General features: G+C 42.2%; 2 protein-coding genes across 13 annotated transcripts in view; one reads left to right on the top strand and one right to left on the bottom strand.

The window, feature by feature from the left end:
* Positions 1–989, top strand: part of SP8 (Sp8 transcription factor) — a 65,482-nt gene extending 64,493 nt beyond the window's left edge. Inside the window, exon 3 of the transcript XR_012157533.1 lies at positions 671–989. The gene's annotated coding sequence lies outside the window, so the exon portion shown is untranslated. The remainder of the gene's footprint in view (positions 1–670) is intronic.
* Positions 1–27,436, bottom strand: part of ABCB5 (ATP binding cassette subfamily B member 5) — a 75,855-nt gene extending 48,419 nt beyond the window's left edge. For 8 of the 12 annotated variants that reach the window (XR_012157531.1, XR_012157532.1, XM_073333754.1 and 5 more), the window contains exons 1-7: positions 23,059–23,125; positions 17,203–17,293; positions 12,103–12,163; positions 11,482–11,632; positions 8,882–8,936; positions 7,179–7,370; positions 3,489–3,660 (exon numbers count right to left, since the gene is read on the bottom strand). Coding sequence is in view for 10 of the 12 variants with exons in the window: in XM_073333754.1 (XP_073189855.1) it covers positions 3,489–3,660; positions 7,179–7,370; positions 8,882–8,936; positions 11,482–11,632; positions 12,103–12,163; positions 17,203–17,273 (702 nt within the window). In the remaining 2 variants the exon portion in view is untranslated. Of the gene's footprint in view, positions 1–3,488; positions 3,661–7,178; positions 7,371–8,881; positions 8,937–9,600; positions 9,651–10,574; positions 10,659–11,481; positions 11,633–11,999; positions 12,053–12,102; positions 12,164–17,202; positions 17,294–23,058; positions 23,126–27,281 lie in introns of those variants that run through there. The other 4 variants (XM_073333762.1, XM_073333753.1, XM_073333755.1 and 1 more) reach the window with 4 other exon arrangements.
* Between the last annotated feature and the right edge of the window lie 201 nt (positions 27,437–27,637).

Below are 27,637 nucleotides of genomic sequence, written 5' to 3' on the forward strand. Positions count from 1 at the left end.
GTCTGAGCAAGTATCCAATCTTGCAAATACTACCATGCATATGAAAGTATGCACTATCTCAATACTGTTTACAGAACTGGACCTCTAGGAAGCATTTTAAATGCTATTCCATATGTACAGAACTTGTTGTGGAATAGATCTTAGAAGCATAAAGATCTGAGATCTTATAAACTCTGTCCCAGCAGTCTACTAGACCTTCCTAAACAGGATGAGTGCAGGGATGTTCATTAATTGGGATTCCCAGCACCACACCTGGAGACCTTGCTCTGGGCCAAGTGAGGCCAGGAGAAAAATGCTAGGCCCAGGGGGGTTTTTTTGGGGGAGAGCTATTGAATCTTCTCAACTTCATTTATACATTTTAAGATATCAAAAGACAATGTTAAAATCATAAAGTCATGTGTTTAGGAGGACCACTACCTGTTACAAATAATCTGTTACCGAGATTGTGAAGTCTTTGGGACAGGGACTATCTTTTTGTTATGTGTGTGTGTGTGTGCGTAACACCGAGTAGTATGGTGTCGTGATACTGTTGTGGCCTCTAGGTGCTACTGCAAACCTACTACCATCACTGACAATACAAGAAAACTGAGACTAAGAAATATACCTAATTCCCTTAAATATATCTTTTTCAGGCTAAATATTACAAAAAAAAAATTTTTTTTTACTCCAGATTCAAACTTACTACTGGAGCTGCTCGGAAATTTTTCAACAGAAAAGATTCATTGAAGCGGAACCTTTATGGAAACGTATTGGCTTCAACCAAGCTTTTGCCCAGAATGGGATTTCTGGTGAAAATGAGAGAGCACCCAGAATAGCCAGTGGTTAGGCACTCAGCAGGGATGTGGGAAACTTATGTTCAAATCCTTGCTCCGAATCAGGGCAGGGACCTGAACCTATAGTTTCTACATTACAGATGAGTACCCTAACCACCTGGCTATTGGCTGTTCTGGGGTAGGTTTCTCATGCCCTACTTTAAAAAAAAAACCTGAAAGGTCTGTTTTGTCCTGTTGCAGAACAAAAATAAATGTTGAAACTTCAGAATGGAATTCTTATTTTGCAGCCAGCCCTACTCACCGTCGCCTACATCCTTAAATCCCTCAGTTTGGTCAAGGGGAAGAGAGATAATAAGGTAGAATATCCTCTGGGGAATTAAGTTTATATGTAAATTGTCTCAGAGCTGCTAAGCAAAAAGTGACTACTTTCAGCTGTTAGCAGGGACGGCCAGGTTTGTATAATTTTTGGTGGTCCCCAGAACAGGTCCAAGTCCTGCTCCCCAACACCTGCTTTGTAAGCCGATATATATTTTAAAAAATAATTTAAAAATGTGAGGGCTCTGGGGTGGGGCTGGTGATGAGGGGTTCACGATGCAGGAGGGGGCTCAGGGCTGGGGCAGAGGGTTAGGGTGTTGGGGGATGAGGGTTCTGGCTGGGGCTGGGGCTGAGGGGTTTGGGAGAGGCTCAGGGGTATGGCAGAGGGTTGGAGTGCAGGGGGAGCGGGCTCTGGGGTGGGGCAGGGCTGGGGATGAGGAGTTTGGGGTGCAAGCAGATTGCCCTGGGCCTGGGGCCAGAGAGGAGGACTCCCCCCAGCCCTCTCCCCGCCGACAGCAGCGAGCTCCGGGGGAGGGGCCCCCCATACTCCCCCGGCAGCACACTCACCTCGCACCACTGTCACTGCATGTGCTCCTAGGGCCCCTCTCAGGTCCAGGAAGCCCCCTCGCCTCCCCTGTGGTGGGTGCTGGTGAGGAGGGGGGCTACCATCACATGTTTACCTCCTCCCCTGCTGCTGCCCCTCACTGTTGCCTCACTGGGGGAAGCAAGTGGGGGCCGAGGGACACTCGGGAGAGGTGTGCGGGGGTGGCAGGTAGGGCCGGGGGAGAGACCCAGCCCCAAACATTGGTGGAGCCGGGCCCCTGGGCCCTGAATATTGCTGAAGTCCGGACACCACGGGCCCATATAAGTCGCCGCCCCTGGCTGTTAGGAGTCAGAGTATCAGTTCATACACTGATAATCTAGAACATTCTAAAAATGTCAAAAATTAACAGCTCGAGAGGTCTGGGAATAACAGGAAGGAAAGTGTCATAAGGCAATTATGCTGCTTATAGTTTTCAAAGTTTTTGATGAATTTTGGGGTCAGAGACAGGATAATATTTGCTAATTGGGTATCAAACTGGGTATTTTATCTCATGGCAAGGCAGCGAAGTATATATTGTAGATGAGACAGAGGTGAAAATAATAGTTGGAATGGGCACCTGAGCTTGTTTTAGGGATCCATCCTGCCATAGGTTACACACTTCAAAGAGGATATGGGTTCATATCCTAATGCAGGATCAGGCCTGAGTGGTTGACTCAGCACTAAATCATGTGGCCTTAAGACCCATCTTTATTTATTTCTGTCCTACTGCTAACAATTCCATCATTTCAAGCCATTTTGTTATGTCTTTAAGCATCTGGATTCCAGCACTGCCTTCAATAAGGACCCGACTGGGTGGATTTGAGACTTTTATTTTTTTGACTCTGAAATTTAACTGGGTTTAAGCACATTAAACTGGCTGTAGCATTATACAAATTTACATGTCATACATGATGTGCTCTGTACATGTGATCAATAGCTATCCTGTGTTTGTATCTCTTGTCTGAGAAGTTAAACTTCTCTAGTTATGTTAATCATTGAAATCTGACATTGTTACCCATATTGTATGTGATTCAAAGCCATCCAAAGTATGACATGTATTAGAGTAAATAAATGGCCCTGAGCATGTGTTAGCTGCTTATTGTCTCAGAGTTTTCTTTTATCACTCTAATAAATGAATAAAACCTACTAGATTTGCCTTTGAGATATAGTGAAAGTCAGATCGTTGTTAGAATAAGTATCTAATCCAAACGTAGTAATCAGTGGTAATCATTGCTAGGAGAATCATTCTCTTTCCTATCATCTTCTGATGAGCCTACTGGAAGCTTTTTTGTTATTAATAAAGACAACACAGTATTTATCTCGATAATTTACTTGTTAAAATGAAGAGATTTTCTAATATTAATTAATATTAGACAGTTTCTCCATTTTTAAAGATAAAATGATTTGAATTGGCCTAAATATATCTATGTACCTGTCTCTCTGTGCAAAAGAAAAAACTTTTTTTTTTTAAATCAGGCATTTTTCTTTTCTTTTCTTTTCTTTTCTTTTCTTTTCTTTTCTTTTCTTTTCTTTTCTTTTCTTTTCTTTTCATGAACCACACTCTTAGGAATTGTGAGCAGCCTACTCCTACTAAACTCCTACTAAAGGAAAGTTAACACTTAAAGTGTAATTAGGTAATTTAGAGATCAAAATGTACGTTTATTCACACATAAGAATGAAGTCACAGGATTTCACCAGTGGAAATCTGAGCTTTATGGTAACTGTAATTTTGGCAAGCATATAGCAAAACCGGTTTCCATGAAATTCCCTTTTCCCAAGAAATTTGTTACATATTAAATCTTTAAAATCTTGCCTACCTTAGAACAAAATGCTGCTGATAATACTATGAGGGGGCTTGTGGACAGGATCACAAGTGTAAGTTTCCATCCCTTCACAAAGCCAATCACTATGCCTACTGTGAATGTTGACATGTTCTGAAATAGCTGAGCGACTTTGTCTCCAATGCCATCATTGATTTTATTAATGTCTCTAAGGGGGGAAAAAAAGCAATTTTTTCAGCTGAAGATAATATAGATATTACTCTAAACTATCTCTCTCTCTCATTTTTATTAGGGCTGTCAAGTGGTTAAAAATTATTTGACATTAATCATGCTGTTAAATCAGGGATCAGCAACCTTTGGCACACGGCCCGTCAGAGAAAGCCACTGGCAGGCCGGGATGGTTTGTTTACCTGCAGTGTCTGCAGGTTCGGCCAATCGCAGCTCCCACTGGCCGCAGTTTGCCATTCTAGGCCAATGGGGGCTGTGGGAAGCGGCAGCCAGCACATCCCTCAGCCCACGCCACTTCCCGCAGCCCCCATTAGCCTGAAACGATGAACTGCTGCCAGTGGGAACTGCGATTGGCCAAACCTGGAGATGCTTCAGGTAAACAAACTGTCCTGGTCCACCAGCAGCTTTCCCTGACGGGCCACATGCCAAAGGTTGCCGATCCCTGTGTTAAACAATAGAATACCATTTACTTAAATATTTTTGGATGTTTTCTACATTTTCAAATCTATTCATTTCAATTACAACACAGAATACAAAGTGTACAGTGCTCACTTTATATTCTCAATTACAAATATTTGTACTGTAAGAAAACAAAATAAATAGTATTTTTCAATTCACCTCATACAAGTACTGTAGTGCAATCTCTTTGTCATGAAAGTTGACCTTAGAATGTAGAATTATGTACAAAAAATAAATTCATTCAAAAACAAAACAATGTAAAACTTTAGAGCCTACAAGTCTACTCAGTCCTACTTCTTGTTCAGCCAATTGCTCAGACAAACAAGTCTGTTTACATTTGCAGGAGATAATTCTGCCCAATTCTTGTTTACAATATCACCTGAAAGTGAGAACAGGCATTTGCATGGCACTTTTGTAGCCAGCATTACAAGGTATTTGCGTGCCAGATATGCTAAACATTCACATGTCCCTTCATGTCTTGGTCACCAATCCAGAGTACATGCTTCCGTGCTGATGACATGTCAAAAAATGTGTTAATTAAATTTATGACCAAACTCCTTGGGGAAGAGTTGTAAGTTCCCTGCTCTGTTTTATCCACCTTCTGCCTATATTTCATGTTATAGCAGTCTCGGATGATGACCCAGCACATGTTGTTCATTTTAAGAACACTTTCACTGCAGATTTGACAAAACACAGAGGGTACTGATGTGAGATTTCTAAAAATTACTACAGCACTTGACCCAAATGTTTAACAATCTGAAGTGCCTTCCAAAATCTGAGGGATGAGGTGTGGAGCATGCCTTTAGAAATCTTAGAAGAGCAATACTCTGATGTGGAAACTACAGAACCCGAACCACCAAAAAAGAAAATCAACCTTCTGACTCAGATGATGAAAATGAACATGCTTTGGTCCATACTGCTTTGGATCATAATTGAGCAGACCCCATTATCAGCATGGACGCATGTCCTCTGGAATGGTGGCTGAAGCATGAAGGGACATATGAATCTTTAGCACATCTGGCACGTAAATATCTTGCGATGCCAACTACAACAGTGCCATGCGAAAGCCTGTTCTCACTTTCAGGTGACATTGTAAACAAGAAGCAGGTAGCATGATCTCCTACAAATGTAAACAAATTTGTTTGTCTGAGTGATTGGCTGAACAAGAAGTAGGACTTGAGTGGACTTGTAGGTTTCAAAGTTTTACATAACTGCACTCAAAAACAAAACAATGTAACAAAAAATCTACATTTGTAAGTTACACTTTCATGATAAAGAGATTGCGTGACAGTATTTGTATGAGGTGAACTGAAAAATACTATTTCTTTTATCATTTTTACAGTGCAAATATTTGTAATAAAAATATAAAGTGAACACTGTACATTTTGTATTCTGTATTTTAATTGAAATAAACATATTTGAAAATGTAGAAAAACGTCCAAAATATTTAATAAATTTCAATCAGTATTCTATTGTTAAACAGTGCGATTAAAACCGCAATTAATTTTTTGAGTTAATTGCGTGAGTTAACTGATTAAAATCGACAGCCCTAATTTTTATATATACACATTTTGTAGCACAGTATTTATTATTACTGTTACCCCTTTTGGCCCAAGTGGCTAGCCAAAAATTTGGGGTCTTGCAGATTTTCAGTTTATCCTCCTAACTGGAACAATGGAATCAACTACCTTTGATGCAATCTTGTTTATTTGCAAGGAATGTACAAAGTAATCCTCCACAACACTTACGTACATGCTTAATTTTAAGCATGTGAGTAATCCCATTAACTTCAGATAGACTTAAGCACATGAGCGTCTGCAGGATCAGGGCTGAGGTCAGGCAGATATCTAATAATTTGATTTATTTATTACCCTATCACAGTTTGTGAGTGCACTTTACAGGACTTAAGATTGGGTCTGCTCATATTTCCTGTAATATGGGGGAAAAGAGTACCCTAGGCTCTTTGTCGTTAAAGCTGTAGTCGACAAGTTCAGATCTCAGGCCTGGTCTACACCTAAAAACTTCAGCTGACCCAGCTACCTTGCTCAGAGCTGTGAAAAATTTCACACTCCTGGGAGAGATAGTTAAGACAGCCTATGCCTTGGTGTAGGCACTGCTAGGATGACAGAAGAAATCTTTCATTAGCCTAGCAACTGCCTCAAGGGGGTGAATGAAAAATAGTGATGGAAAAACCCCTTCTGCCGCTGCAGCAAAGGTCTGCACCACGGGTAACAACAGCACTGCAGACATTCCCTCAGTTACATTAGTGTAAATTCAGAGTAACTCAAGCGAAGGCAAGAGTTACTCTTAATTCCCAGTGGTGAAACTGATGGCAGTATTAGCCCACAAAATACCTGTATAAAGGCCCATTTTACACAGGTGTAGCCTATTAGTCCCCACTCAGCCCCAGTTTAGTCACTACTAAATAGTTGCGCCCCGCAAAATGTTCTTAATGCAAACAAGGCTTAACTGTCCAGGATTAGAGCTGGGTGAATATTTTCTGGTTAAATGAATCAATTTGGCAATTCAGGTTGAATTTGGTGAACACTTTTAGGTGAATACAATATTTAAAAAAAAAAAAGTCAAAAAGGTTCATTCTGACATTTTCCAAACAAAATGTTTCAACTTTTCATTTTGAAATACTGTTTTGTTTAGAAATTTAGTTAGATTGGTTAAACTCAGGTTTTGTTTCTGGTTGAACAAAATGTTTCATTTGACCAGAAATTGTTTTTTTTCTTCATTTTGGCAACCAAAAAAAAAAATCAGTTTTTCTTTGACATGAAATTATTTTTCTCCTCAGATTTTTTGGTTTGACCACGGAAGCAAAAAAACAAAAAACAAACCCAAACCATTTGCTCTTCTCTATCCAGAATTTCACATTCAGGGGAAATATATACAGCTCAGGCACAAGAACAAAGAGAAATGCTCTCAGAAGGCTTAAAAACTGACTACGGATACGGTTCTGCAATCTCTACCCACTGGGACTACTTGAGGGCTGCAGTACAGGGCCCCAAACAAACAAAATATAAAGACTCTTACTCAGTCAGACGTGTGTTAAGCTCTCCACTATTACTGCTATCGAACCAGCTGAGTTCCTGTCCAAGAATTGCATGGAAGAAAGTTTTTCTTATTTTCTTTGTCTGCCTTGCTGCTGCCAAAACCCAAAACGAAATCTGTAGATAGCCAAACACTAAGGCAGTCACTCCAATTCCGACATAATATAAAGCGAACCTTAAAAAAAAAAAAGTATTTTAAGTTGTGGCAACTTGGAAGAAAGGGAACTTGGTTATTGTTATAAATAAAAAGGTAATATAATTTTGCATCTAAGGTTATGTCTACACTACTGCCTATGTCACCAAAACTTATATCACTCAGAGGTGTGAATATTCCACTCCCGAGTGACATACTTACTCTGACATAAGTCCCAGTGTGCACAGCGCTCTATCCATAGCTTATGCCAGTCTCAGGAGTGTTTTTATTATGCCGATGGGAGAGAGCTCTCCTGTCGGTATAGAGCATCTTCACCACACACACTGCAGTGGTGAAACTGTACCACCACAGCTGCAGCGTGATATGTGTAGACATGGCCTAAGGGTTTCACTGCAAAATCCCAAATTCCTGTGGCGATGTTAACCACAGACATTTATCTAGCAAAAGCTGAGGCCTGATTCCTTCACAGTGGTATAACTCCACTCAACTCTGTGCAAGTGTGAGCAGAATCAGGCCTCTGATATGCAGATAATATTGCTGTCCCCTGGCTGCGTGGTGATTGATTTCAGGGCTTTGCAGCAGGTCAGTTTCTGTTGTTGGAGAGAAGTTGATGTCTGGGAGTCAGGTCTGATGTAATTTGTTTATTTACGCTATAAAAATGATGCTATCTACACGCGTAGGTGAGATTTGTGGTTCTTATACAGAGGCAGACTCCACCTGTCACAACGAGCTCTGGAAACCCAGCTCAGTCACCACATCCACTCCCAACCACTAGGAACAACTGCTTCCTTTGCTGTTCCTACAGGTCTTCCCCCTCCTTCCCCGCCCCCCCAGTTAAGCAGCGCTTTCCCCTCTTGGCTGCCCTACGTCACCCTCCAGTCAGGAGCTGGAAGGGCAGCAGTAGATTCACCCTCAACAGACTCACCACTCTGTCCTCTGCTGACCTCTCACTGCTCAGCTGATTCCGCACAATACACATTGTAAATCTAAGAGCCTATTACTGTTTGGTCAGAGTTCCTATCTTTTTCTGCAATGAAGATTAAAACCTTTTCATCATCGTTATGGAAAAGGCCAATAAAAATGTTACATCTTCAGAGGCTAAGGAGTTTAAATGGCTATTCATTACTTCACAATTCTACATGAAGCTCCTGAAATCCCATCATTTGCTCTCCACAGCACTCAGCTATTTCTTCCCATTCTGTCACTTTCATCAGCTTTACACCAGAGTAACTCCAATCAATGCAGCAGGAGTTATCCTGATTTACAGCAACGTATGTGAGCAGAGAATCAGGTTCATTCATTTTATTTTATTCATGAGGTAAAATGGTTGGGACAGAAGTGAAAGTAGTCATGGGGATATAATTCAATACAGCAGATAAGTCTGGTTCTCTCAGCTATAGGAAAGGTGATGAATAATAACTTCTATCTAATGCTATTAACTATCTCCACTGGCAGTTTACTTAGAGTCTGTTATCTGTTGTACCCTTAACAGCTGTTAGTCAACGCAAAGTTAATAATTACTTTGAACTTACTCTGTCATTTGCTCTTCAAAAGGCACTTGTGACTGACTGCAGTTCACTGAACTTGCTGAAAAAAAAAAGATGTTTAAAAGTTATGTCAGTTTTTAGAGAGACAAGGTGGGTGAGGTAATGTTTTTATTGGACCAGCTTCTATAGGTAAGACTGACAAGCTTTCAAGCTTACACAGAGCAGGCCTGAAGAAGAATTCCGGGTAAGCTCAAAAGCTTGTACTGGACAAGCTTGGTGAGAGAGACAAGATATTACCTCACCCACCTCATCTCTAATATCTCGATATCAAGATATAGTGTTTAATTTGTAACGAAAGAGGTGCTGGGGCTCAAGCAATTTTTTTTTTTACATTCATAACTGACGTGGCAAATCCAGAGGTGCTGAGATTATGAAGTGCCAAGTCTAGAGATGCCAGGGCTCAGACCTGGCACAAAAATTAAGCACTGCCAACACGGCTACACCACCACCACATACAACAATGTAAGTTGTTAATTATTTTTTGTTTCTCCACACCAGTATGTGTTGTGACAACATGCAGTATCATTTCATTTATTACAACATTCCACTGAAATTGAAAGTTGTAGCATACCTGCTATGCCCATTTAAATTATTTTGTGCCTGACATACAGGCCTGGTGTGTTAATCAGCAGCAAAGAGGTTAAACTCAGTAATTGTCACATTATCATATCACCATTAAAATTATATGCCTGTGTTTCACTTACATGTAGATTTCGGCATCCCCCCACCCCCTCATGCTCAAAAGCGACACTGAATAGCTGAAAATAATCACACAAACATATTCATTAAAAACACTTATGCAGGGTAATACTTTTTAGCCCAGATTTATCCAGTTTACATCCACTTTTGCCTACATAAGCTAAGATGGTGGTTGTTTATAAGGTAAAACGTAAGCTCTAAAAACACCTTTAAAACATCAGAAATGTCAAGTCTTGTCTTCTCTGTCTTACTGGAGTATACATTAGATAGCCAGAGGGCTGAAGGTCTCACTGCCTTCAATTGAAGAGGCACCCATGTTGAATCTCCTATGGAGAGACCTTTTCTTCTCTCAACTGTTTCTCAGACCTTTGAGTTACACAGGTGTTTTTGTTTATATCGGATTAAAATTCCTCCCTCCTTAGTTGCTCAGGTTTCCCCCGATATAATAATCCCACTAATTCTGTAGGCATCATAGAGTCTCTCCAGGCTACGGGGGTAAACACCACCTGAATTTCTAAAATAACACAGCAAACAGAAAAAATGTGCATATTTTTTAAAAAAAAGAGAGCGTAAGAAAGGGAAAACTCCCTTTCAGGCTATTGTACATTGCTGGTGACCTTCTGGTTCTGAGTACCATAAAAATAAGAGGCTATTATTTGTAACTAGAATTAAATGAGTTTACAAAGCACAAACCAATGGATCACTATCTACTCCGGGGATGGCTTTTCCCTGCATTGTCTGGATTCCCCGGTAGCAAAGAGCTCTTAGAAGTCTTGTTGCCATGGGCTACATGCTCTGCCCTTCTCTTCTCTTTGAGGGTGATAGAAGCCACTGAGGGAAGTAAATGCCCCCTCCCCTCTGCTTCCGTGCTCCCCATCCCAGCTCTGCCTTTTTTCACTGTCCTCTACCTGTACAAATGAAGTGGGGAGAGAGGTTCCAGACCCATGGTTATAACATTAAGTTACCGAGCACCATCAACCTGAATAAAGTAGAGCAGAAGCCTTTATTTCCATAGGCAACACAGCTAGTGATATCTTGAAGAATACTAATGGGTCACCACTATCTGTAGAAAGAAAAGGAGTACTTGTGGCACCTTAGAGACTAACCAAAGGAAGATGATGTCTGTCTGTATCTGTACAAGTTTTTTCATGCAGTTGATAGATTTCCACTCCATATGGCTAAATGCAGTGCCTTGCATAATGACAGGTTTCAGAGTAACAGCCCTGTTAGTCTGTATTCGCAAAAAGAAAAGGAGTACTTGTGGCACCTTAGAGACTAACCGTATCTGTACAAGTTTTTTCATGCAGTTGATAGATTTCCACTCCATATGGCTAAATGCAGTTAGTCTCTAAGGTGCCACAAGTACTCCTTTTCTTTTTGCGAATACAGAATCAAGGAGAATAGTGGGATAGGAATTTATTAAAATCAGTAACTCTTCTACATAAGCATTTTTTCAGGAAGACACTGCCCATTGTTGTAAGGTGGAATCATCCCTGTGCAGAGGCCTGCAACACCGCTTAAGTCCTCTCAAGGACTATTAAGCCTTATGTGAGATTTGTAGCGAGAGATGAATTTCACCTATAAAACGAATGGCCATGATGAGTGAAGTTTAAACATATAAAAGAAACTGAAGAAATTTACTAAGTTAACATGAAGACTTACTACCTCCCAAACTTTTCTCTAAGGTAAGGATGATCATTACTTAGCTATGAAAATACCCACATATCCAAGCTCTGCTACGGGAATAAAAAGAAAACAGACAAATTAGACTTACTTTTAGCCCTTCCTTTCACAGGAAAGCTAAGGTGATCATAAGGAAATAAATGGGTGAGGAACATATCATGAACAAAAGCAAAATAAAGAAAGTATATGAACAGTTTCCTTACGTAAACTCTCCTCGGATATACAACCACTCACAAAACTGTCGCTCATTTCACCAAAAACCAGTGACATCAGAGGAAGGCAAACGCCATTCAGCACTGCTGCTATTGTTCCAAATATCATAAGAGTTATATCCAGCCCGTCTGCATATCGAAACTGATGGGAATCAGTAAAAGAAGTACATATCAGATTATTTTACTCGGTGGAAACCAGCATGACTTCCTAGTTGTCTGGAAGTTAATAAAATAAACTATGTACAATAAAATGTAAGGAAGTTAATGCTCTGATTCTTGTAACATTAGAATAGTAGTTTGGATTATATGTCCTATCGTCATCAATGGAAATATAAAAGAAGTATAGAAAAGTTCAAGGGGCTGCTCTCCTGGGTTACCCTGTGTGGTGAAACGCTTACAGATGGCGTTAGGAGCGCTTCATGTGCATGGAGAGCAGCATTTGTAAGTAGCTGTTACAGCGTTAACTACAATTCTAAAGCAGCTGACGGACAAAAATGAATGTCACAAACCTGGAATAGTATGATTTTGGAAGAAATGAAAGCTCACATTTCACTGCATGTGTACTAGACCAACATGTAGTTACTATCATTACAAGTTTGTATTCTTGCTTACAATTGTGATTGGACCAACGATTTCAGGTGGTTTGCTTTTTTCTTCTTTTTCTTTGTGTCTGCTGAAAGATAGAAATTAAATACGGAACACAAGGTTGGCACAAATATGTACAACATTTTACTTCCTAGCTATCTTATGTACTTATATAGCCCCCATTGCCATAAGTAAGCGGGGGAATACTCCTGCTCTTGTGCGGAACTTTCCTGGCTTCTGCGTTACCCCGGTGAAGTGGGCTAGCGAAAGGATCTGAGTCCTCGCTCCCACTTCCTTTACCCAGTGGCCTCCCTTGAGGACTCCCCTTCCACTCTCCTGTCTGGCAGAGTCCTCGTAACCCCAACAAGGCTGGACCCAGGATTCCTGGGAGGCTCGACCCCCAACCCTGCTGCGGTCACCTAGGACAGGGGCTAGGGTGTCCCCATTCTGCGGTACTCTCTCTGCACTGGGCACTTCTCTGACCCACTGACCATTACATACAAGTTAAAGCAAATGCAAGTTATCTAATCAACAATTAACTTTAAAAAGAATAAGGAAAAATGGGAAAGGTTAAAGGAAACACATCAACTCGCTCTGTGGCAGGGAACATCACAAACGGTGTCTCTGGAATGCCAGGGCAGTTCACAGTCTGTTCCTGGTAAGTCCCAGGCCTTCTTCTCAGGCCTGGCTGTGCTGCAGGGATGCTGTGGGTTGGACACTTGCTCTGGTGGTGGCCACACGCTCTCAGGCTCTAAGTGATAGGCCCCTTCTTCCCAGTGTCAACCCCGTCCTGTCGGGGTTATGATCCAAGCCTGGCCTGCAGAGCCTCTTGGCTGAGGCGTCTCCCTCTGCTGGGCCCGCTGCCCAGGGTCCCCCTCGCTGTCCCCAGCTGCTCACCGCACCCAGCTCCAGACTGCTCCAGCCCCCTCCAGCCCCAGCTCCACTACTCGGTCTCTGCACTGCTGCTGCCGCTGCTGCTCTGCCTCCAGCTTCCTGGGCTGCTTTTCTGGCCCCTCTGGCTCTGGTTGCTGCAGCTCTGCTCCCAGGACAGGGTCTGCTCTCTCTGGGCTGCTTTTCTGGTCCCTCTGGATCTGGCACAGCTCTGCTCCCCAACTCAGCTTGGGCCCCTGCTCTCTCCTTAGCTTGGCCCCACTCTGTCTGACCCAGGCAAATCCAGCTCACACGGAGGATGGGACCTCCCTAGCCTCCTGACTCCCTGATTAGCCTGCCCGCCCTGTCATTCAGGCTGACCTGGAGCATTGGCCTCTCCACATTGTTCCTGGGGGCTGTCAGTCTCAGGGTCCTGATTCCCCATCGACCCTTGCCCCTTTTTAGTACTGGGAGCTAGACAACCAAAACACCCCCAATGAATGTTAGTAAGGGGGCAACAGTCCCCTTACACATAGGATCTGAGTGTATCACAGTATTTTAAGAGTACTTACACTCACAACACCCTTGTGTGGTAAGGAACTACTATAATCCCTGCTTTGTAGATGGGGGATGAAAGACAGGGAGATTAATGACAAAACTATCAGGATTCCACCACTGACTTCAATACATTCAGGAGTTCACATCACGTGACTTGCCCAAGGTCATACAGGAAGCCTAGAGCAATGCAGGAAACTGAACCCAAGTCTCCTGAGTCACAAAGTAGTGCTGTAACCACTAGCCCATTTGTGTTGGCTCTAATACGATTTGAACTTGGGCTGTTCTAGCAGACATGGTAACCACTGAACCTTAATGGGATCTTAAAACAAAATATAAAAAACACAAATTGCAAAAGAAAAAGAGTATGTAGTAAGTAGGCAACACAAATTAAAGCCATGATCCTGCAAGTGCTCCATGCGGCTGGATCCCTATATGCATATGGAGGTGGTGTCAATATCAGGACCATGGGGCTTGATGGTCCTAAAAGCTCTTATCCACATCAGTAGTTTTTATTTGTGTGATGTTTGCAGTGTTGGTATAGCTGTGTTGGTCCCAGGATATGAGAGACACACCGTAGATAGGGTAATATCTTTTAGTGGACCAACTTCTGTTGGTGGATAGCTCAGTCTTGTTCTTTCCACCAGTAGAAGTTGGTCCACTAAAAGAGACTACTTCACCTACTTTGTCTCTCTTTATTCATGTGGAGTAATTCTATTGATTCAGGTGGGAAAATTTATGTGACTGGGGTGGGGGGGCAGGAGGGAGGGGTTGAAAGACTCACGTGTAGATCTCCTCACCTAAATTAATTCCAACCCCCAGCAATTATATATTATCTTTGGGAGACACACAGTTTTGTGTTTTGGGGAAGAAGGGTTGCAAATCTGTTCGTAAAGAAGGAAATTATACAACTGGGATAGTAAAAACATTACTGTTGTTTTGTTTCTTTTTTTCTTTTTTTTTTTGCACAGGTAACATAAGATGTTCATTTCTTCGCCAAAGCTGGATTAGTAATATAAAATAAAAATGTAACTTGATTTTCTGGGAATCATATTAAAAGACAAGAAATTAAGGCCCAAACTTTAGTAGTTGTTTCTTTTAAAGCAACAGTCCTCCAGGTCTCTCTGGTGGGAGGGAAGGAGAGGGGACAGAGGTCCCAGCCAGTCTCTCTCACCCAGGGTAGGTCCTTGGAGATGGGGAAGAAACAGCTATTGAAGCTGTCAGTGACCAGCATGAGCTGGAGCAGGGATAGGGTGCCCTCCTGGGACACTGGCCTCCGGGACCCCTGGACCCAGCTCCCAGCTTTCCAGAACTCCAAGATGCCATCTCCTCACTCTGCTTCCTCCACCTCTTCCACTTCTAGGCCCACTCCGGGAGAGATGGTGGTTTGGGGAAGATACACATTTGCTGCATGGCAATGCAAAATGTGTGTGTGGGGGGGAACCCCATATACACACATGCCTCTCGGAATGCAACGTGTGTGTAAAGCAGGATCCCGGCGATGAGGAAATTGGGAATGCAGCATATGCGCAGAGCTGTGTAGCTTTTGATTAGCTAGTCCCATAGGTCAGTGTGGAGCAAACGTGGCATGTATAGACTTTATCTGTACATGTATTATAAGGAGTATTATAGACTTTTAGCCCCATACACTTTTTGACCTCTGCCACTTGACCCCCTCCTTAGGAAGAGGCTGGCTGGGCCCCTGGTTGGCAGTGAGAAGGGCATGCCAGGGGTGGGGTTGCAGTCTACGTGCTGTCGGCCATAGGGCAGCCTGGGGAGACTTTTGGAATTTAGACAGGCCCTCAGGGCTGAGTTTCTCCTGGGGCCTCTCCACCTCACACAGTAGCCCAGAATCGAAAGGGTACAAAAAGTGACTGAATTCTGTGCTGCTTCTCTTAAAGACACAGCACAGAATTTCACTCTGATTGTTATCGTCAGTGACCTTTTAATTTCAAAGCTTTTTTTTTTTTTAAAACCACATAGAAGAAAGATGTAAGATACAGTCAAACGAACCACAGTTTGTGGCCCAGCTTCAGCCCAGTGGCTGGCATAGACAGTGACCCTACCAATCTTTGGCAGAAATGACAGCATTCATCCAAAAACTGCAACCCCAAGGAGGCTACCGGGGGCCATCACAACCCACAAGTTGGTGGTACTAGTTGGGGATGCCGCATAGCCATGGGTTGCCAGGATCTGCCGATTCAGCCTCAAAGGGGATTTTATGCCATTTAAAGCTGACTACCCTCAAAAAACCCTGCAGAAGGATAGGTGGTGGCAACACCTTCCTCCAGGGTGAATACCCCCTTCAGGAGTAGGGAGCTACAGGGAGCTGTAATTTACATCTCTGTGAGCCATCTTGCGATTCTAGCCCTTGAGATGTGCTGCCAGACTGGAGTGCATGCCAAAAGCAGAGCAGCATATTGGATATCTTTTTATACATTATTAAGAAATCAATAGAAAGCCTGCACAGTTCCTCTGAGACGAGAAATTAGAGAAAATGGCTGTGTAGGTGGAACACTTGGAAAATCATTCCAACAGCAGCAGTCCCCGGGAGCTCAGATTAGCACAAGTTTACTTAAAATAGAAACAAACACTTTTGTAAAGAACAAGAAATTCAACCCATTTCTGGGCACATGACACAAAACGTTGAGAATTAATGATGAAATCCACTCTGAAGCCAGTGAGCCTGAACCCAGACTCACTTAAACTGATGTAAATCAGGAGTAATTCCATTGAAGTCAGTGGAGTTACACCAGTAGAAAACCTTTGTGAGAAGACAATAAGGCTCATTAGCTGGCGTCTATATGTGCATTACCCTTCTTGACCCGAAAGCTTAGCCAAATTCAGGGTGTTACAAGTTGTTCCAATTAGGAGGGAAAATTGAGGATAGAATCAGATGTTTTCTTTGAAGCAAGTTTGTTTATTTACAAGGAACGTCCTGTTTTCCCTGAATACCGGAGGAATCAAACAATGGGAGTTAGTTGTTTGCTTACAGCCCCAAGCCTCTTTAGCGAGCTTCTCCAGACCCAGAAGGCCCTGCTTTTGGCTTCTCCTTGGGTCACACTCTGGATATCCTGTGCTTGTCCAAGCTCTCTCTTTCTCTCGCTGTCTCTGTCTGCTCATCTCTGAGTATGTCTACACTTAAAATGCTATAGCAGTACAGCTTCAGCACTGCAGCTGTGCCATTGTAGCACTTCAGTGTAGACATTCATTATGGTGATGAGAGGAGTTTGCCCAGCACTCAAGTTAATCCACCTCCTCCACGAGAAGCAGTAGCTAGGTCAATGGAAGAATTCTTCTGTCAACCTAGCACTGGGAGTTAGGTTGGTCTTTCAGGAGTGTAGGTTTTAACCCTTACCCCCAAGAGACATAGTATCTCTGGCTTCTCTCTCATACACACACACCCTTAGCCAAAGGATGCCCAGTCTAGCATTCTGCTTACATAGCTCAAATTCCTGAGTGGCACTGGGGGAGCATGAGCCCATCTTTTTAGACCACTGTTGTTTCTTACCCTGAATGAAGGGTGACTGCTTCACTCATCAGTTTAAGGGGCTTTAAACCAGCTACGACACCTGCTTCATTCTGAAAGCTACACTAAGGTTGTTTGAGACAGTTTGTCCCACTGAGCTATTGAAAAAAAAAAATCAACCCAAACAACATACAAAGCCAAACTAGGACAAGAGGTGAGACCCAAACACTTACCTGTCATCTACAACCACATTAGTAGAATACTTTGGTGCCTGTCCAGCGATTTCTATGTCAAAGTCTTCCATAATTATGTGGATAGATTATTCTAAAATAAAATGCAGTGCTGTTAATATCATTACTCATCACGAAATCCAATATAGGACACACTTTGTTTAGGTGACACCAATGAGAAATCTCAAATATAACAACTTTATATTAGATATATTATTCGCTTGTCCATTGAACCTTTTTAAAAAATTATTAAAAACAGGATTAACATGTTGTGATATTATCTGATTAAAATCTGACCATATAGATCATTGTTGCAACCACTGTTATATATTTGCAACAAATCTTGTACAAAATGTGGCATGTAAGATGTCTAAGGAAAGGTTATGATTTTCTGCATAGGATTATGCTATTTGTATGCATGTATCATTTTGGATTTGAAGTTATGAGTATTGGCTCTATACCTGTATTTCAAATGTTTGGTCCTGGGGTAACACCCAGAAGGTATTTAGCCAGCACATCTTGAAGGAACTATTCAAGTAGATTGGCCCATTAAAGTTCACTTAACTTACAATGGAAGATGCCTATCTACTCTTAATGGACTTTCCTGCTGTGACTAGGTGAAATCATGCATGGACATTTGACTTGTCCACGTGACTCCAAACACCATCTTGTTGCTGCCAGTTTCCACAGTAAGAACAATGGGATTCTCTCCACACGGCAGAAGATATAAAAGGCCCTGGAAACACCTCCATTTTACTCTTTCCTGCTCAGACTTCTGGACTATGAACTTATACTAATGAGAGCATTCTAACCAAGGGACTGAGGTCCTTCCAATGATTTGGAAGCAACCAGAGACTTTCCAAGCCAGCATTTTATTTCATCACTGCCACAAGCCTGAACCAAGAATAGGGTTGCCAACTTTCTATTGGCACAAAACTGAACACCCTAGCCCTGCCCCCTCCCCGAGGCCCCATCCCACGCTCATTACATTCCCCCTCCCTCAGTGGCTCGCTGTCCCCCACTCTCACTCACTTTCACTGTGGTGGGGCAGGGGGTTGGGGTATGGGAAGGAGTAAGTGCTCTAAATGGGGGTGCAGGCTCCAGGGTGGGGCCAGAAACGAGGGGTCCAGGGTGCGGGAGGGGGCTCTGGGCTGGGGCAGGGAGTTGGGGCATGCGAAGGGGTGTGGGCTCTGGGCTGGGGATGAGGGGTTTGGGGTGCAGGAGGAGGCTCCAGGCTGAGGCCAAGGGATTCGAAATGTGAGAGGAGCTATGTGTTGAGGCAGTGGGTTGGGGCGTGGGAGGAATGAAGGCTCTGGGCTCAGGGTGCAGGCTCTGGGGTAGGGCGGGGGTTGAGGGGTTTGGGATGCAGGAGTGGCTCCAGGTTTAGGGGGAGGACTCATGGCTGGGGCTGGGGTTGGGACATGGGCTTACCTTGGGTGGCTTCCGGTCAGTGGTGCCGTGGGGCTAAGGCAGGCTGCTTGCCTGTCCTGGCTCCATGCTGCACCCTGGAAGTGGCCAGCAGGTCCAGTTCATAGATGGTGTTGGGGAGGAAGCTACATGGCATTCTGCTCTCCCTCCGTAGACACCGCGTCCCAGCTCTCCTGGTTCCCGGCCAATGGGAGTGCGGAGCTGGTGCTCAGGGCGAGGGCAGTGTGTGGAGCCATGTGGTCCCCCCTGCCTAGGAGCCAGACCTGCTGGCAGTTTCCAGGGCACAGCACGGTGGCCCAGGAAAGGTAGGAACCAGCCTGCATGAGTGCTGCAGCACCGCTGACCGGACTTTTCATGGCCCTGTTGGTGGTGCTGACCGGAGCCGCCATGTTCCCTTTTCAACCGGGTGTTCTGGTCAAAAACCGGACACCTGGTCACCCTAACCAAGAACTTTGCATTTATTGTATGTATTTGGCTCCTTTAACCAATTTTAACTCTCACCTTTCTTTCTTTTTATAAATAAACCTTTAGATATTAGATACTAAAGGATTAGCGTGATTTTTGGGTAAGATCTGAATTGTATATTGACCTGGGTGTGTGGGTGGTCCTTTGAGATCAGAAGAACCTTTTATTTGAGAAGACTGGTTTTAAAGAACCACTCATCTCTAAGTCTAGTGTTTTTGGTGGTGATAGAAGGACTCATATGCCTAAGGAAATTGCTTTTATGACTTCTTGTTCGCCAGTGTGGTGAAACAGAAGTTTACTTTTGATGCTGTTTTGGTATATCTCATGGGAGAATAACCTTCAGTTTTGGGGTGTGTCCACCCTATTTCTCAGCAGTTTGTCCTGAATTTGGTATTCTCAGTTGTGACCCACAAAGGCATGGTTACATGTGTTTTCACCAGTATTACCACTTTTTTCTGGTTTCCCTATTGAATGAGTTGTATTGCTCCCTTCAATTAAATAAGTAGCTATGAGAATCAAAGGAAGTAGCTATTAGTTTGTCTGATAGAAGACACAATAGCTTCAGAAATGTCATATATTACAGACACAGGCACAAGTACAGTGCGAGGAGTACACTTGCTCTATGACATTTTTCCAAGTTCACACTGAGAAAGATGACAAATTATTAGGAAAAAAGCTTACTTATGAAGAGGACTGAAAAGACTGGTATTCTTTCACTTAAAAAGGAGACAAATAAGAGAGGCTATGATAACAGTATGTAGAATAATGAATGGTATAGAGAAGCTGGATAGGGAAAACATAAGTTCTCAATCTCATAATACAAAAACAAAGGCCCATCAATCTGGCACCTATTAGTAGCATAAAAAATTGCTTCAAAGTCTTTTTAGGAGTATGTCCGGTATAACTGCCTGTACAGTATGTCATTTGTGTCAATTTGAGATCCATTTCTTTTTATACAGGCCCACGCAGAGGAAATTACAAGCATGGTACCAGGTACCCTGTTTTAGAGATGCCTCTTGCTTTATTCTTCGCTCAGCAAGGGAAAATATTAAACAAGTTATCCAATACCACATACTTTTTTTTAAAAAAAAATCACAGCATGCTTTATAAACAGAAACAATTATTTTGCACTGATATGCTAAAAGAATAAGAAATCCCACTATCAGCTCATATATAGCAGTGGAGTATGTAGCTTCAGAGGGTTTTACTGGGCAGCATCCGGAATAGCTCCAGGGTGTGCAGACGATGAACAGTGAATAGCAGGTGCAACTCATTTCAACAGAAATATTAGTTCCAAATTAGAACCAATTTCCTGTCTTTTATCATGGACTGCTTTAATGTATGATTCTATTTTTTCCTTGTTATTATTTCTCTGCTCTGATACAATACTTCCAAGAATATTATTTTCAGTTAATCTTTTACATTTTTCATTTTATTTTATTTATTTACTATTTTTCAGTGCCTCCAACAAAAATTTAGTAAAAAAAATGTTAATTAAGGAAAAATGAAATCACCATCAAAGCAGGAATAATACACTTTAGGCAAAACCATAAGTAAGCAGATGGGCATGGCGCCATGCCCTGATTTAACAAACTCAGGCTCTTTTGGACTAAGGGAGAAAGTAAGTTTCAGAGCTGAGCTCATCTTCCTGATGACAGCTCCTGAGCATTCAAATATAGGACCTCTCAGAACCTAAGGGTACAGCTACACTGCAACTACACTACACTCAGAGTTTGACCACCTGACTCAGGCTCTCACAATGGGGCTACAAATAACAGTGTAGACATTCCTGCTTGGGCTGGAGCCCAGATGCTGGGGTGAAGCGGGTGTCTCTCAGAGCCAGAGACACCTTCCTCCTCTTACTAGGTTTCAGAGCCCCAGCTCCAACTGGAACCGGGAAGTCTACACTGCTATTTGTAGCCCCATTGCACGAGCCTGAATCAACTGAGACTCACTGCCACAGGGTTGTTTTCTGCAGTGTAAATCGACCCTAGTAGCCAATAGGAATTCAGTGCCATCTATACAATGCTAGTACAATATGGTGCATGAAATCCCTGCTAAGCAATTGGGCTCCTTATTCTCTCCCATCTGAAGGGGCTTTAAATGTAGCCAAAAATCTAAAAAAAGGACATACTAGAAATAGAAATAGATGGGGTTCAGAGACAGGTAATGAGATCAGTCAATGGGGACGTGATAGAGACAGGTAATGAGACATCAGAGACAGGTAATGAGATCAATCAGAGGGGACATGATAGAGACATACAAAATAATGAATGTTACAGAAAAGTTAAATCTGATACTCCTGTTTACCTTCTTTCATAAAATGAGAACAGGGGACATTCAATGAAGTTGTAAGGCAGCAAATTTAAAAACTGAAATATTTCATTTCAATTGAACATAATTAATCTGTGGAATTCATTGTCATTAAACATCACTTTGACCGAGACCTTAGACTTGAAAAAAATGATTAGACCTTTATATGGATAGTGAGATTACCAACAGTTACATTAGATGGGTTTTTTTTTAAAGTTAGACCACACATAAACCCCAGTCTAATGCCCATTGATATCAGTGAGACTCATTCCATTTACTTCAATACACATTCAATCAGCCTCAGATTCTCTTATGTTAGGACACAAGCCAGCCTCTGAATGATAAGGTTTACGAAGAATCTTCTAATATGGGGTTTCTTACACCTTCATGGAATCTGACACTGGCCACTGTCAGAGCCAGGATATTGGACTTGCTGGACCATATCTAGCATGGCAATTCCCATACTCCTAAATCTATTAATAACAAACAATTGTGTGTTGTGGTTAACAAGCAAATACCGAATTTGTTTAATTTTTTTCATTTAGGGCCCAATCCTGCTCTCATTGACATGAACAAACACAACTCCCACCGACTTTCAAGTTATCTAAAGTGATCATCTCAAGTTGATGATCACTTTAGATAAGCTATTACCAGCAGGACAGTGGGGTGGGAGGAGGTATTGTTTCATGGTCTCTGTGTGTATATAATGTCTTCTGCAGTTTCCACGGCATGCATCCAATGAAGTGAGCTGTAGCTCACGAAAGCTCATGCTCAAATAAATTGGTTAGTCTCTAAGGTGCCACAAGTACTCCTTTTCTTTTTGCGAATACAGACTAACACAGCTGTTACTCTGAAACCTTTCAATAAAATTGTGCCCCTTCCAAAATGGCCAGCATAAATCGTAGAATCATAGAAATGTAAGGCTGAAAGGGACCTCGAGAGGTCATCTAATCAATCTCCCCATGCCGAGGCAGGACCATGTATATCTAGACCATCCCTCACATGTGTTTGTCTAACCTGTTCTTAAAAACCTCTAGTGACAGGGATTCCACAACCTCCCTAGGTTTTAGGAACAATCTTGCTTTATGAGCAGGATATTCAATAAATATGTTAGTGTCAATATGTTGTTTGCAATATTGTTGTAGCCATATTGGTTCCAGGATATTAGAGACCTTGATATTATTGGTCCAATATAAGATATTACCTCACTCAACTTGTCTCTTGAGTTTTAATACTTTTTAAAAAATGATTTCATAAAAAGTAAGATGACATAACATTATTTTGGAGGAGAAGGAATTGCTGAAGTGATTTAGAGAACAATTGACTCAAGCACCTTCCAGCCTCACACACATTTCAGGTCATTTTAAGCTTATTTCACTGAATCAACACTACCTGAAAGGGTAACATTTATAATTAACATCATACACAGCATGATTTGACAGACAGTAATTGGTACTTAAACTCTTTTGTACATCAGCAAGATTTGAGGTCTGCACCAGGGAGGTAAAAATAAAGAGAAGCTGTAAGTCCCTAATTTAATGTTCTTTAAGCTTACTAAGCCAAATTCTTCCCTGCTGTAAATTCTGCTGCAGTCAATTTACCTGTACCAGGGATGAATTTAGCCCACAAACGACACAAAACAAGCATACTGACCTGATGTGCTGGTACCTAGCAGGGTTACCTCCACCAGCATATTCCTCATCCACAAATGCTTGAGACCGGTCTATTTTAGGATCAACCAGTACATTATAAATAGAGAGAATCTTATGTCAGCCTAATGAGTCATGTCATTGTGATTGCCTATAAAGCAGACGTCAGGCTCAACGGTCAATCTCATTGTGAACTTTTGATATTTCATAATACATTCCAGGAATACTAATTTGTAACAGCAATACCTAGAGATTCACAGTTACGAGGAATTTTTCACACAGACACAATATGAAGAGCAATTAAACTGCTTTACAAAACTGTGTTACTTTTTTTACACACATGGAGAGTTTCCTCAGTCCTCCACTATTCCCCATTACAGTATCATGCAAACTGTCCACCCTACCCCCTCTCCCACACCTATTCTTCCTGTTGATTAGATATGGTGCATTAAGTAGGTTTTGCAAAGAAATTTTAGGTTACTGGTTTAATGGTTATTTCTTGCATTATTCTCCACAGGTCTCCCCAGTTAAGATGGTCACTGTTTACTATTGCTCCCAGTAGGAGTGGAGACACCAGCATTCCTAGAATACAGTGATCCATTTGCTTTCAGGATGCAGAGAGAAGAAACGTAAGGAGCAGATGGAAGGAGGAATTGGCCACCTTTAATAAAGAAAGTCAGTCATCTCAGTCCCATTGAAAACAATAGGAGCTGGCTGCCATTTTGAAAGTGGGCAATTTTTGGCAAATTTCTCTAAAAGAGAACATTATTCTTTATCCTCTGCTGAAGGAGAAACTTCAGTGCTGAAAATTAGTGAGAAAAAGTAATCATTAATCACTTAAAGGCTCTTCAGAAAATACCCTACCCTTTGCACCAGATCAGTTCAAGGTTCACCCCCTGCCAATTTTTATGTAGCTAGATAATACCTTACCTGAGATCATTTGGGACAAAACAGGTCTAATACCAAATGTTAAATATCTGAAAGGACCTGTTTAACTTTTTAAATGTAAATTGATTAATAGATTTACTTGTAAGTTCTCATAAAATTCATAGTATACTCAGAGTAAGTGCTGTAGTTTTGGGGAAGATAGTGTTTTCTTCACATGTAGAGCAAGAATTAAATAATTATAAAACTTAGCTCAACCTTAACTATGGTGCTGTAACCCGTGCCTTCATATTATGGGCACACATATAGATACACACAGACTAAGATATATTAAAGATTTGTTGCCTTTTTACCCTTTTCCTTGAGGTAATTGTTTTGCCTTTTCAAGCAGTTCTCACACCACGTACAAGACCAGTACACTTGAATCAAACAGCTTTACAAGACACTGAGCCTCTCCCATCAATATGCGTAGAGGATTTCTCTGTTAGCATTAGCTCTTCTGTTTGCTACTGAGATATTTGGCCCCACAATGTCTAATTGACAATCTGGCAAAACACCAAGATTTGATAGCAGGGGCTCTGGGTTTGTATGAAAGCTTTTTCTGTCTTCCTCACTCTGAGTGTTCCTAATCTCTAGGACAGTGGATTTCTTTTATGGGAAACACATTTCACGGATGCTAAAAAACCAATATAGAGCCTGGGGGTATGCATCATTCAAATCAATTTTCCATTTAACAGAGACTTGAAGAGGATGGCTACAATGTGTCTAAATACTGACTCTGGAAAAAAGCTGTACTCTGAATTTATGTACAGTTTTCATAGGAGAAAGATGCTTGTCTGAAAATATGTGCATATTTCTCTCCCTATATTAGGATCCTAAAAAGTTGCCATCACCTAGTGATGAAGAGATTCATACAATGGAATGGCCTTTTTATTAAGGGCACTTCCAAAAAAATATTATGGCAGTTTGATTAGTAAATGGGACCACGTGTCACATTCTTATCAAAGCAATTTCTCCTCAGGACAATCTCTGCAGAACATTTTGAAAGAGAGAGGAGCATCATGAGACTGGCCATCCCCATTTCCCCTGTGATCATTTCTTACATTAGCATTTGACCCTGTTCACAACACCAAGGCCAAATTGACTCTCGCAATCCCACAGCAGGTTCCCTACACCAGGTGAAGCTGTATTCCAAAGCATAAAAATGTGATTACCCTTCCTCCCCCTAGGGTTGTGCTCCAACATTTCCCTGAGAGCTCAGCTCTTCATCTCTGCTCGTGCTTCAACACAAACTCCCTTCAGCTACTCGTCACCTTGTGGCATCAGCCTTTTATCCCCTGCTGACTCATGTGCAGCTTTATGGCTCACCACAGGATGCTCTTGCAGCCAGCTTCACCAGGAAAAGAGACACATGTGTGACAGGTTTTGAAAGAGTCACCTACTTCTTCACTGTGCCATGAGAGTAGCTATAGAAACTTAGGCCCAGATCCTCAAAAATATTTAGGCTCCTAACTTCCATTGAAATCAGTAGAAGCTGAGTGTTTAAATGACTTTGAGGAGCTGGGCCTTACTGCAGTTGGCAACTTTGGCAGTTTTGCTTGCCTTCAGCTCTCCCCTACTGTGAGGGTACATGTACTGTTTCTTTGAAACTGTAGCAGGAAGCAAGGCAGGAAAGGGCTGGGGAAGGTTCTAAGCACGGTGGGAGACTGAACGACTTCAAGGACAGTGTTGTTTTTATTTCTAATATAGTTTTTCTCTCATTGTAAGAAGAAAGTGACTCTTCCTGCAATTCTTTATCATGGTCACATGACACCTGACCTCACCCATTTGCAGGCCAATCAGAAACCAGGTAGAGGGGCAGGTTTTGGAGTTCTGTTTTTGATCCCACTTCCCCTCAGCAACTGAAGCAGCTCCCATGGAGTCGTGGGCCCTAAACACGGTTGGGGAAGGATTTCTGCCCTTGTGAAATTCCATCAGGGATGTTTGCAGTCTTGGCAACCTCAGGGTTTCTCTCTGCTAGAACCCAGATTGCAAATAACCTTAGGTTGTCCCAGAACACATGAGGTATGAAGACAGCAAACAGCGGTGACGCTATTACACCCACAGATTTCAACAAGGATTTCAATAGGAATCGGTGGAAAGAAGGAGGAAGTTATTTTCTATGAAGCCGCTGGGAAGTCAGCTTCAGACTTGCTGCTACCCACAAATTCCCCAGACCCTTGGCAATCTGTTATCACTGAAATGCCAAACCGAAGGATGCAGCTTTATTATGGTGACAATTCAATGCAGTCAGTGAAGTTCCAGAGTAATGAAGCTGGCAAAAGGGAAGAGATGGACAATTTTATCTGTGAATATTTTTCTAAGGAGAAAATAAAACAAAGGTTAGGAAGTGGCGACGGTTACAACTCAAAGCCTCCAGTCCACTCCCCCAATACTTCAGGCCATTAGCTAGACAATATTCTTTTCTTCCTAATGCTTCGCTGACAGCTCTGACAGAGTTTGTTAGGAATCAGCTACCATTTGGAGTACGTTGGTATTAGAAGCCCCCAGCACTTCATGCGGGCATGAAAGTCAGTGGCACTGAGCTTAGCCACTGGGATTCACTAAGGCTCAGACAGTTCTCATAGGTATTGACTCATAAATTGGCACTTCCCTCAGCCCAGAGCTGGACAAAGCAGAGTATTTATTGACAATCTTCTGGTGTTAATGACATCTCTGCAGACAGACGTGGATTTTTTTTAATAGAAGTTATTTTTTCCTCATAGTTGTTTGACTAACACTTTATGTTAATATATAGGTTGTTCAAAATTGATTCACTTCGACTCTGTCTTCAGCTCTTTGCTATTCATTATTTGAGATACGCAATTGGTCACCTAAGCCACACAGTATCCTATCTGGTCTCTGGCCGGATGACAAACTTTACAGCCAGGCACTGTTGTGGTTTGAATAGTGAAGACCCTTGTTTGCATGTGCACAAGAATAGTCACCATTGCCACAGATGGTCAAAAAAAAAAAACCCATTTGAAAATTAAAAATAGTAAAAAACTGAAGTGAAGCTTTGAGAAAATGTCTTCCAACCAGCTGCACACTAACACTGAGGAATGACCAAACAGCCACTAATTTGCACCAATGTTCACAGAAAAGTGAGCAAAAAGGGATGAGGCCAGGGCTAATTCCCAAAGCTATTAAGATTTAGTGAAAATGTTCTAAAAAAAAAAAAAAAAACCATTTACCCAGCTCTAATTGACACCGTGGTTCTTTAACATGCAGCTTAAAGATTTGCTAACCTGCTGCAGACTTTGCCTCTGCATGAGAAAGCGACAGAGAGTGTGAATAATTTACCTTCATTGGTCATGCTGAGCAAGCTCTATCTTCTTCTCTTCCTCCCTCTGAGAAGAGCCGATGACTCAGGGGTGGGATTTTCTTTATTTCTGTGGAAAGAGATCACCCTCCTCTTCTAGAGTACTGCATCCAGATGGGGCTCTGCTTCTTAGCCACAGCTGACAAGTGCATTTAGCCTCTCCTCCCTTGGCAGCAGCTAATAGAAGAGGGGATGTGGTCACATCTAAGGTCCAGTCCCACAGGCACTCTTTCTCCTATGCTCCTGATCTGCACCCCCATCCCCCCATCGGAGATCTCCTCACACAGCCATTTCCCAGTAGCCTGTGTTTATAGGTTTTCAAAATATTTTTGGTGTC

Source organism: Lepidochelys kempii, chromosome 2, assembly GCF_965140265.1.
Source record: "Lepidochelys kempii isolate rLepKem1 chromosome 2, rLepKem1.hap2, whole genome shotgun sequence".
Taxonomy (NCBI): Eukaryota; Metazoa; Chordata; order Testudines; family Cheloniidae; genus Lepidochelys; species Lepidochelys kempii.